The 12877-nt window shown below is 41.6% G+C and overlaps 1 protein-coding gene across 3 annotated transcripts in view; it reads right to left on the bottom strand.

Moving 5' to 3' along the window:
- Positions 1–12877, bottom strand: part of LOC125292178 (glypican-6-like) — a 74957-nt gene that overhangs the window by 55827 nt on the left and 6253 nt on the right. For 2 of the 3 annotated variants that reach the window (XM_048239370.1, XM_048239371.1), the window contains exon 1: positions 8628–9275. The exons of the other annotated variant lie outside the window; for it this stretch is intronic. In XM_048239370.1, coding sequence (XP_048095327.1) covers positions 8628–8781 — 154 coding nt within the window. In that variant the 5' untranslated portion in view covers positions 8782–9275. Of the gene's footprint in view, positions 1–8627; positions 9276–12877 lie in introns of those variants that run through there. 3 annotated transcript variants of the gene reach the window in all.

Below are 12877 nucleotides of genomic sequence, written 5' to 3'. Positions count from 1 at the left end.
AAATGTGTTGATAAATTGCTCCGTAAATAAACAACAAACGTTCCAAAAGGGGTGGGGGTGGCAAAGCCCCTTCTTACAGCTTCTTGGGTGCACATTGTGGCGTGTTCCAAAGAGCTGCCCTGAAAAGAGCACTATGCAAATGACCGTTGTTTGCTCTGGGCTGGCGCTGTGTGGAGCGTGATTGTCACCTGCAGCTGTCTGTGATCCTGAGCAAACTCTTGCCAGCGTCACACTGCTGAAGGGGACATTATTTCCTGCTAATATCCTGGTACCAAAGGCGGCCTCTGGCGAGTCATTCAGTATTAAGTAGGCTGGGACAGTAAAATAAAGAGACGTGTCCCTGTGCAACCTCTCTACTTGCCTCTGTTAGCAAAGCCATCAGGACACAGCCGACCTCGGCATTCTGCTCTACTGTGTTAAGCAGTCAGCAAATACATAAAGCACAGAATCCTTTGGGTGACATTTTATGTCTGTAATTGTTGAGACAGTGTTGAAATGCCATGATTATGGGCAACATAATCTAATGTTCCTTTAAAGATTTTGTTTGTAGGCTTGAATAAATCTCACACTGATGCAGGAACTTTTCAGAAATCATTAGGTAATGAGAGAGACTTATGCAGCCATTCAGGGTTATATCAACAGCCACACAAGCCAACTGCATGGGCTGAAATTACATCCTGTCTCGCCAGTCTGCAATCAACCTGAGTGTCAGTCATCATCTCTAGATGACAACACCTTTCACATTAGCACAGCTGATGAATTCTTCCTCTGGAGTTAATAAAAGACAGCATTTGCATTCATCACACTCGGCTCAACTACTGTATGTTTAAGAGCCGGGATGCAAACAGAGCTTCTCTATCTGCATTTATTTGGACTGAGGCAACTTCACTATTGTCTTTTCAAAACTCCAAATACACACAGGGAGCACACTGTTTGGGTTCTAGTTATTTATTCTTTGTTTAAACTGTGAATTGCACTTCAAAACCGATGGAAAACACCATCTGTAACAGAGCCAAAGGAGCATATTAATAAGGGAAAATATACAAGTTCTGTTTATATCATCCATCTCCAGATGTTCCTGTGTTGACTGCGTGCCTTAGCAGCGTCTTGTTTAATTCCTTTGAGGCACTTCTGATATGCGGCTGGGTCAGTGGGTATTAAAATATCAAGCATCAGAGGCTTTGGCCCATTAAAGTCAGATAATACAAGGTGTTAAAACATATTACCATGCAGTAAAGGTTGGCCAAATCTCACAAACGCTGTATTCAGGTGTGTACCAGTATCTGGCCAAAGAGGCCCGTAGCATATGTGCACAGCCATCTGCCAGGTCCCACTGTCCCTGTGCCAAACTTTAGAAAATACACCATCTTCAAAGACAAAATAAAGTGTAAAAAATTATATACAAAAAAGACGTAAAACTGTTTCCACATAAATTAAGCAATTTCTAGGATTCTGCAATTAGTCATGAACTAAGCAGATGGCTAAATATCCTGATGTTTTCTTGCTGTTTGCTTTTGTGCTCCCCTTATATATTTATTTAGTCCAAGTCTGGTCACCAAGGGTGGCTCTGCCCTATATTCACAAAGGATATTTGTTCCAGTGAGCGCTGCATCCTTGTCATGTTCCACAGGGACACAATGTCCTTTATCACGGTGAGAATGTGAATGAGGCCCAAATTGATCTCTTTTATGCAAGGGCTGCTCCAAGACAGTGCTCCCCAGCCCCGTCTCTGACGACCCACACCGGCACATTCATACAGACGGAATATTGATCCGTGCGGATGTACATCATTATGCATGACTCAAAGACGGCTAATTCAGTGTTCCATTTGACAGGGGAAAAAACAAAACTTCTCTATCTGCAATATTACACCTTGCACTGACCATCTCTGTTCCATTGGTCCAATACAATTCTTCACTAAGACATGAGCATCATTGACCCTAAAAAAGACTTCTTAATTTAATAACCTATTACAGTAACAAGGATACAACTGCCCTAAAGGACTGACCGCTTCCCTACAAACATACATGGACAGATGATGCAGTGAAACAGTGCACACAGAGGGATGGATATTGCTGTAAGGGTTAAAAGTGAAGTCCAATGAGTGCGGACAGATCTGATCCAGCTCTAATGGAGTCCGACCTAACGAGATGGCCAGCACTGGCATGAGCAGAGACTTGCTGATGGATGACAAAATGGGCAGCGAGACCCGCGGGAGAGAGGGGGAGGAGGGCTCCTCTTCCACACCGCTATCTGGAGCACTGAGGAAAAGCTACAGGTAGCAGCTGCTGCACTGCACTGGACTGGACTGGACTGGGCTGGAGAGTCTAGTGAGAGAGCCCCTTGGCTTGCTGTGATCACCAGTCATCTCCGCTCGTTTAAAGCTCCATTCCTGGTGTTGTGTTTCATTAGCGGCCCGAGTCGGAATGAGGCGACGTCACTGCCCACCCAGAGCAGGGAGGAGCAGCTATCCGTGCCGAGAAACCCCAGAGTGCCTCCTCCTCCCACGTGGGATGTGAAACATCATAACAGTTGACTGCGCCTTTCTTGGGAGCCCTTTAAAAGCCTGTGTCTCCTACAGGTGCACTTGTCTAGCCAGCCCATGTCAACACGACTGACACGGCGCTAAAGATAGACACAACGACAGCAGCCAGGCCTTCATACTGTAGGTGGCTCAGGTTCTTGATGGCGCAGGGTTTTGACAAGATGATGAGGGTGAAGACATGCATGAGGGGGGATCACACAATCGCAAGCGGCACACCTATTTCATGTTAACAAACGGAGAACCATTCAACTCCGAGACCAGCAGAAAGAACTCTGCTGGAGTTTATACTGTGCTCATATGCGTAAAACACACAGGGAAGCAGCTGACTGCCAGGGTTACAAACATAAAGAGCTAAAGCTGTTTGACTGCATCAGAATACACTTAGCCCTAGGTTATGTTTTAATTGGATAGCTGTTGGCAGGTTTAGGGGTTGACTTGGTTACCCAGGTTTCTGTTTGGCACAGTTTGTGTGGTGTTTTAAAATAACTATAATGATTTATTATTACAAAAAAAAATATTTGTGTTGATACCAACATTCTGAACACTTCTCATCATGGTGCGTACTTTTCCATCATGAGAAGGGCAAACGAAGGGAAGAGTGCACAAACTCAAATCTTTGTTTCTCCCCAAAACAGTGTTTCTGAGATCTCATGCTCAGTTTTATGAACTGTTGTGTAACACACATGTATTATATAGCTAGGGTGTGTGTGAGATAACGGTTAGTGTTAGGGCCAGGTTATGTTTAGGGTAAGATGACAGATAATTGACTGGTTGTTGAGAGATAGCAGTAGTTCACTGGATAGTTTGCTGACAGTCAACTGAATATTTTTAAAACAGCTATTTTTATTTAAAAATATGGAAGAATAAAATAGGTCATTAAGGTGTTACAAAATGGATTGTAAATTCATAAGCAAAGATGCATTCGAGTGTACTACTTGGTAACACTAACTTGGATAGTCCGCCCATGGAGACTTAACAGATCATAACAAGATTCAAGCAGTAAAATGGCTGTTGAGCATTAACCAAACCCTTAACCTTAATAAAAAAGTAGCTCAGTGTTTCCCACAGAATTTAATTATATTTGTGGTGGTAAGTTTGCAGAATTAACTTGAATTTTGGGCTTTTATGCCTTTAATGTGACAGGATAGTTGGAGAGTGACAGGAAGTAAGTGGGAGAGAGTCTCGGGGTGGGATCCGGAAAGGACCACGGGGCGGGAAACCTGGGTCGCCAGCATACGGTGCAGGTGCCCCAGCCAGTTACGCCACAGCTGGGGCTACAACTACAGGATTGTTAATGCTTTCTTTAAACGTGCATGTAGGTTGTTGAGATACAATGAGAGGGTGCACATAGTTCTACTATACAAACAAACAAACAAAGTATAGTTCTACTATAAACAAATTCCATCTCATTTAAATAGTACAACATGGAAAACCATTGTGTGGTGGTCAGTGTTGATATTGTGGTGGGCCGCCACAAATAAGTCAATGTATGGGAAACACTGTAGCTATAGTGTCCACAGATAGTTTGTTGATAATGTAGATGCTAGTCTGTGGGTGGACTCTATGAGTAAAGTGTGACCCTATATGGTACTGTAGGTTCAATATTTTTCTTCTTAAATAGCCACTGGACATTGGACTGAATTTATATCTATCACTTTTCTCCAAAGCATGATTTCTGCCTCACATTTTTACCCATCCACAGACACATACACTGATGGCGAAAGGCTGCTATGCAAGGAGTAGAGCAGCACATTTGCTGACAGGCTGGTTGGAGTCCCAAAGTTCAACTTTTCAATTACATCGGTAATTAGGCTGTATATATCATACGACTGATTCCTCTCTAATGTCCTTGGCAATACAGTGAAAAGATTTGAAAAGATTTGTATTAAAGCTGTAAATGTTCTTCCAAAGTGCTTTCCATGCTGTGCAATGGCAACCAGCTTACCATTATGATTTCTGAAACTCTCAAGGTCAGCAGCAGCCAAACTCATTTCTCTTTTTAACTTTTACTTCTTTTTACTAAATGTCTACATCCCACTGATTGCACTAAACAGAAGTAGCCTCCACTTGTATTCACTGACATAGATGTACACTAAACTATGGTGTCTCAGTCTGTCTCAGAATTATCATTGGACTACTGGCAAATGTCTTTTCTCTTCGTAAATCTGTCCTAATATCAGCCTTGCGAAGCCTTCAGGAATGTAGAATTGATTAACCCTGCCCTAAACTAGGGACACCCTGCAGAACACACTTAGAGTGCACACATGCCTGCTATGGCACAAGATCCCATGCATATGCATGGCTGAGGGAAGTGAACGTGATGAGTCATGTTTTTATGAGTTTATTTCGGAATGGCAGAGATCAATGCATCATCATTAATGTATGAACGCAAGATGACGCTATTACTACAGCCCTTTTGCTTTCTCACCATTAACCTGCAATCTCAGCAAGGTGATGAATTTCAAAAAAGGACGTAATACAATGTACAGCCCTCAAGCTCTGTTATTTACTCACATTACCTAAAATCCCAGCCATAAGGACCATTCTCACATCCTCTTTGTTCCATTAGACATTACGCTGCTTTATTGCAGCATGCTGGTGCCATCATCAATGTCCTCAACAGCAGAGTAGTTATGTGGTGTGAGAATGTAACCTTAAAACAGGCACAATGTTTAGTAGGGGCTAACTGTGAGCATTTGCCATTTGCCCTTGTAGTGACTGTACAGAGTCTGCCCGTCCATACCTTTACAGCTTGGTCTTAGTAGGGCTCAGTAGACATTACAGCACATCACACACACACCGGCACAGATAATTTGCCAGAAAGCAAACGCAGTCAAGAAGCTTGTAAAATGTCAACAGCGTTATTTCTGTCCCCTCCCACTGCCAAGGCTCAGCAGGCTGCGAAGGACATGAAATGATAGGTTCCAGCTGGGACACCACAGCAAGAAGAACTTGGCGGTCCGACCAGCACACATGATCCCTGCAAACATCTCCATCAAGAATCAGGCGTGGGTTAATTCAGCACAGCGCAGTTCAGAGAACTGGAGGCACACACAGACTGCGTGCCGGGGCTAGGCTTTCACCATGTCAATCACGAGTCTGGCTACGGGACACTGGTATGTAATGGGCCCACAGACAGTTTGTTTAAATATATGGACAAGACTGCTGCTCAGGAGCCCTAGAAGCGCTGGACATTTTTAGCTCTGCAGACAGTCCGTAGACTCGCAGGAGGCCAAGAGCACTCTCTCAGTTTGCAGGCTCGTCCAGCCTTTTTGGATGGCCACTCGCTGCCTTGGCTGCTGCTGACAGGCAGAACAACAAGGGCCTCTTCTGAATGCAAACGGCCTGTTCACAGGGCATTGCCATGCCACCTGGCCTTTCTTCTGACAGCTCAAAGCAGCGCCGGGCCTGTCAATAATGCTGACACCACTGTGACATTCAACCTGACCTGGCTGAATCAAGCCAAACACTCTTGAGGTACTCAGCCCTGTTGTGAAGATCAAACATCCATTCAAATTCCTAAGGAGGCGCCCCATCTTCACTGTGGGAGAGACCTGCCAGCGAGATTATAAAAAGAAAGTGGGAAGCAAGTTGCAGAAGTCACAGCCATGAGCTGAGCAGGATTCCGGCATGTGTATTTCATTCATTGGCATAATTATGCTGGGAATGTGCTCCTCAGACAGCCTCACATATAAACAGCTTAAAGGGCAGACTTGATAATATGGTGCGTCTCTCCATAACTAATCAAATGCTTTCTCAATTGCAGAGGCAGACTCTAAAGACGGACCATCAATTCCAGCACCTGCATAACAGTGTCATTACACATCTCACATTAGCCATTTTCTGCTGCCTGCTCTAACGTCCCTAGTTTAATTGATGGCTGAAGTGCAAAGTCAGGCAATGAGCAGAGGGCCTCGTGCATGTGCTACAGCTAGCATGTGTCATGTGGGCACGCTGGGCAGACACACCGACGTTTGCCCTTAGGACCTTATTGCTTATTTTGCCTAATTGTCCATTGAATTATTTTGCCTAATTGTACATTTCATTATTTTGCCTAATTGTACATTTCCTTATTTTGCCTAATTGTACATTTCATTATTTTGCCTAATTATTAAATTAGACTGCACTTTCCCCGCCATTTAAATGAGGGCCTTATGTGAAATTTGTCTTTTCATATTAGTTAGGTTTACTAATGAACAGCAGCTCAGCCATGAGGCCACAAAATAACAAACATGCTTTAGCCACTAAATGCTACTGATTTAGATTCATCTGAAGGAAACTTAATGGCATTTGCTCACCGTAACACTGTTCATATACAAGTAGTGTATATCACACCTATTTCTCTTTAACCATAGTTAAAGATAACCACAGGTATGTTCACAGAGGCATATACTATGATATGGCCATCACATGTAATGGCCATTTCACTTATTTAGCTCACAAGACATAGCTATTCTGCAGGTTTTTAATGACGGTAAACACAACCCAATGAGCCCATATATTTGCTCATATATTAGAGACTACAGGTACCAGCAAAGCTGAGCTGGAGCTCTGACACATTTAATATTTCATAATTAATTATACCAACTGAACTAAGCATTCATTTGATTATAGAAGTCACAGAGCATATCATGTAATGGAAAGTTACTATTCCCCCTAAGGGAGGAGATACCAAATCAGCCACAGCCTCATGACCCCAACCAGAGTACAAATGGAACACTCCCAACAATTTCAATAAGTTGGAGCCTATGCTGGTTTCTGGAACGGGTTCTTTATCACAGTAATTTATGACAATAATATATGTATATGTAACAATTAAAAAAAATGTTCAGAAATTTGAAATGCCATCCACCAAACACTCAAGCCTCTCTGTCTATAACAGACCTTCCATTAAAGGTTACATTTATTCAGTATTACAGTAATACTAATATACCATACTGAAGAGTATGCAAAGAACATCCAGAAATAACTGATTACGACATATTGTTGGGGATCTGAAATATCTTTCCTCTACGGCAGATGCAGTTTTAATATATACATTTTCTTAAACTGAAGCAACCATATCACAAGCAACAGGTTATTAAAACTGCAGGTCATCTGCAACACAAAAGAGAAGTTTGATAGAACTGAATAATGCAAACCTAATGTGGACAAAAACTCTTGCATATTGACCAATCCAATCAATGTTTGCCCAGACACTGAACACAAATAATAGTCAGAGACAGTGATGCATTCTGTTCACTGACATGCATAACCTCAGGATCAATGCAGCATAAATAATACCGGATTTTGGCCATAATGGTTACAATGTTGCCATATTTTGGGTTAAATGGGAATCATTGTGTCTTTCAATATAATTAGCTAAAGTCTTTCTGGTGGGGTTGAGTCCCCTCCAAAGAGCTATGTATGCTTGCTGTGCACAAATGGGCGCTTTCATACCGTCCTATTTATGGATTTCAGAATGCCAGCAAAACAGAGTCTGAATTTCCTGAAGGCCAACTCTAATTCAACAATACTGCATGAAGCTTAATGCTGTTACATTGCTAAATGTTATCATGAAACTGATAAACTCTTTCACAAACAATAAAAATATGATGTAGTAAAAAAAAAAATACTGAGCGTAATATTGAATATTCAACAATTCCAGTGTAATAGGTCAAGACATTTTCCATGTTGCCTACACTCTGCAATTAATCTATTTCTGATGCAAAAACTCTTCAACCTATTTAATAGACAGTTGGACCCAAGGCAGTGTCACTATAGAGAAGAAATAAAACGTAGAGTTCAAAGAAATATCCTATTTTCCCCTGCCTGGCAGGTGTTGTAAAGTCAGTGGTAGGCTACGCTCACAGTAGCTACTGCAGTGTAATTGATTGCAAAATCTTTTAAAAATCGATGTGGAAATTAAGTGGCAGTTTCAAAATCGACCTTAAGGTATTGTTAAAAAGCAGGATTCACAGATACTTAAATGTATGTTTTCCCTCCAGTGATGTCCCGCATGACAGTTGCTCAACTTTAGCCATAGACAGACATAGGACAGACGATTGACAGGTAGCACACAACGCTTACATTCCGTGCTCACCTGAGATTTCCTGGTAAGGGACATTAGTAAAGCTGAAGCCTTTAGCAGTGTAAGCGTCTCTGACCTGGCTGCAGTTTTGAGTTTTTACATCCGCTCCCACTGTCAGTGTGAGAAAAGAGAACGCGCACAGGACAGCGGTGCGTAATCTCAACATGGTGCACTTCAGTTGTACTCCTTCGCTCCGCGGCACAGTGGCTACCGGCACTGGGCTTTCACACTGCAGTACATCCGGAGGTGTTGGATAAGATGAGCGTTTGCTACCTCTCCTCAACAACACGGCGCAAACAAGAACATGTCCACTCTTTAAAACAGGAGTAGCAGCTGACTTTGAAGAGCCTGCGGTGGAGGATCCCACTTTTTGGCCGAAAATACTACGCTGAGACCGGGGTACCGCCACATGAACCTATCTATCTGACTGAGCGCTTTAAACGTTGTGCTCGGCAAACTTCAGCCCGGTGCGGAGTCGTTGCTCACGGTTCTAAGAATGAAGTGGGAACGCTTAGACGAGGAGACGGCTGGCAAGTGACTGTTCACAAGGAGAAAATGCGGAGTGGAGTCTCAGGTTCTGTGGATATATAGGGTGGTGCGCTTTCATACGCCGACTCTTATCACTGGCACAGGAATTCAAACACATGGAGCAAGCGTAGACTACGCGACACGGTGTTGTACCTACGCCCCCGTTTCCAACGTGCAGACAGTCACATGCACCTTGTCTTATAACGAAAAAAAAAACCAACCACATTAAAAACTTTAAGATCCACCTAGCAGTAAAACTATGCCGGCTATAAAGGAAGTGGTAATCGAAACTTTTGTCATAACAACAGCATGAGGCCAATGAACGTCTTTTTTTTACGGATTTGCCTCATTAATTCTCTTTCTCTTTGACTTGTGAAAGCATAATGACAAATGAACAACTGGAACTGATAGACAAAATAAACGCTTAGGCCTACACACATTTGTGAAATTCATAGATTTGTACTAGAACTATTTAACTAAGTGTACCAGAAGAGCAGTGTTAACTTGCTCTTTCAAGAAGTCAAGAGCGTCGCTATTCCAGTTGTTGAGAATGTGACTCAATCATCTCTCTGCAGTCAACAGATGAGGGAATACCAGACAATATCCCCGTGAACACACATGATTGCTGACCTTTATATTGACTACTGGATACATTATGGGATTATCTGTTTTAATTCCATAGATATGTCCTGCATGAGTGCATAGGGATTTGGAGTGCAGAACCACATCATTGTCAAAATGCCAAATGCTGTGAAATTATTCAGATGTTATGAGTTCTAAATATTGTGTACCAACACTGAGCTAATATTTATGTGCATGTGACTTCCTCATCAATATGAGATTAAAGATCATTTTCACAACAAAAGGAATAACAAAACATATGCTTTCAAATTTTCAAATGTAAATTCCAGATACGATACGAATACGTTTGAGAAAACGTAAGATACGTTTAAGAAAAGTACCAGATCAGAAATGTATTTGCTTCATATAGGTCATATGGTTCATAATCAGATGAGTATGATCTGATTCCATCTGGTGATACTGGTTGTGGGCAAATACCGAACAGAATCACTCGCCATGTCCATTTCTTAAATAATAAAATAGTAACATGGTAATATTGCAGACGTCATCAAACTGAAAACTAATATAATAAAACATATGAATAAGATGCAGGATGTGTATGGGACTGAGACATTGCTAATGGAATCATGGAAATCATAGACCATCACCACCATCATCCATTTTTAATATTAATTTTCTTTTAAATACCTCTCAGCTATCTTGTGTGTAATGTTACACTAAATAAAAATACTCCACAAGAACAGGGGGGCTAGCAGGACTAACTGCATACTTTGGAGCAGATAATTACAATGAGCCAAGCACAGGCAGGGTATCTGAAATATCACACACACACACACACACACACACACACACACACTGTTTTATATTACTATTTTGTATTAAAATCAAATCATGTATGCTTAGTATAAAGCCCTTGTCCTGTAGCAGTTCTGGATCTTTGTTCATGCTCACAAAAGTTGGATAAAGACCACATGCAGAAATATGAATGAGGTCAGAAAAAGAGTCTATTGTTTTATGAACGTTTACACAAATATTATAGAATGAACTGAAAATGTAATAAAACATTTATATAATTTCTCAAAAATTATGTTAAGATAGAATTGCTGTTTATTTTACTATTTTCCCCCTGAGGATAAGAGAACATCCACATATTTTGTCTTGGCTTGACATATGTTCCTTCACACCCTTCCACAGATATGTTGTCAGTCTGTCCAACAAACATAATCCGTCCTCTTATTTACATATCATTATTTCGTTGTAAATACATTTTGATAGTGCTGGCTTGATGTTAAAGACGATGTCCTCAGAACAGTACAAAACACTCTATTGTGAGAGATTGTTGAAACCAGAGGGTATGTTGTTAGAATACCTTGGCTTCAGTATGCTCTGATGCAATGCTGAGAAGAGTAGGCAGCATGGCTTAGTCAGAACTGTAGGCGATGAGAAATCCCCATTACTGGAAAGCTTCAATGCTCAAGGTCACACAAGTTGAGCCTCTACTGCACTCATTGCCCCTACCTCTGCTATGCTAAATGTTGCACTGTACATGCATAGAAACCCTCCCACTCCTTACAGACCTGATACTTTATTGTTTTCCGTCTGGTAGAGGATCAAATGTAGAAAGCATCTCTGTGTTACAGCAGTTCACCAAGTTTTTTTTTTCTTCAGGAGGAATTGAAATAGGTCCATGCCAGAAGAACAGGAAATGTTTTAATGAGATGAGTTCCCTTATAAATGATGCATCTGTGTGATGGTGATCTCATTTGGTAGGACTTGCTTAGAAAGAAAGGGGACAGGCGTGCTAAGGATCTGAGAGGGTCCCTATCTCAGGCAATGCGGTTGGAGTCCCGACCGCTGGCCCTTGTTCACACCCGTGCTGTCTGCACCCCCTCCCCCATCTATCCTCCAACCTCTCTCAAACTATATTTGGCTACAGGTTCCACATGCTGGCAGACAAAAGCTACATTAACGTCTGACAGACTCTTGTTTAAAAACTGTTAGAGACCGCAAAAGGATTATCCCAACACTCTACTCTAGGAACAAATTACTAATATTGACACCTTGAAAGCCAAACGTGTTTGGGGATCCGAAGAATACATTTCTGTTTCAGTTATTCCCTGTAATCTTTTTTAGAGCACTTAATATGAGTTGTGAATATTTATGATTAAGTTCATCCTCATCCTAAATTCATATACCATAGATTTTCCTAAAATATTTCCCCAACAATGAATCACATTTGGCACTTTTCCCACTGTGGGTGAGGTCAACAACAAAACATGGGATAGCAGAGGCCTGGGGCCTGTTGCACAAAAGCTGAATTAAGACATCCGGGGGGGTATTCCATCAACCTCGCTAAAGGCCAACCCTGGCTTATTTCGATAAGTCTCGCTAATTTTAGTGAGAATTCCGTTCCATTAATGAGGTTAATGTGAATCCCAGCTTGGTAACCATGGGAATTTATGCCACAGAACTAACCTGCTCCGCTAAAGGCCAACTCTGGCTTAGATAAGGTTAATTTTAGTGAGAATTCGTTCCATTAAATTAATGTGCTGTGAATTTTGCCACAGAACTAAAAAAACAATCAGTCGGCAAAAAAACAAGTCCGAAGGTCCAAAAAGATGGTTCCGTCAATCTGTGCTCTCGTCACCTGTAGCCTACAACTTCAAAAATAGAAGTAGGCCTAGAAATGTTTTTTCCGACAGTGCACCAAGTATGGATTTACACATTCACTAGCTCCAAAGAATGTATGAAGATTATGCGATTAAAAATAGGAATCGTGCTACTCTGTGTCACTTACGTTCGGTGGTGGTGTAACGTGCAGCGAGACGGCATAAGAAAGGATACATTCTTGCGTGTTCGCTGGTTCACCTTGATAATGGCATTTTTAGTTATAATCTTTGATGAAAGACATATGTCTACTGCTGATAAAGGGTCATGCACATTTGGTAGGCTGTTCAGTGACAGCTTTGCCAGTGGGCTATATTATATCTGATGCAAGCCAAGGATAATTATTCTGTAGCCTAGGCAGCTATAGGCTATTATGTTGATACTTATTTATTTTATGACCACCTACACCTATACAATAATTTGGAGCGAACACTTTTAATCTAAGAAAGTAGCGTTTGCAGCCATCTTGAATTTAGTCATGATAA

Source organism: Alosa alosa, chromosome 3, assembly GCF_017589495.1.
Source record: "Alosa alosa isolate M-15738 ecotype Scorff River chromosome 3, AALO_Geno_1.1, whole genome shotgun sequence".
Lineage (NCBI taxonomy): Eukaryota > Metazoa > Chordata > Actinopteri > Clupeiformes > Clupeidae > Alosa > Alosa alosa.
This window is presented reverse-complemented; position numbering and strand designations above follow the sequence as displayed.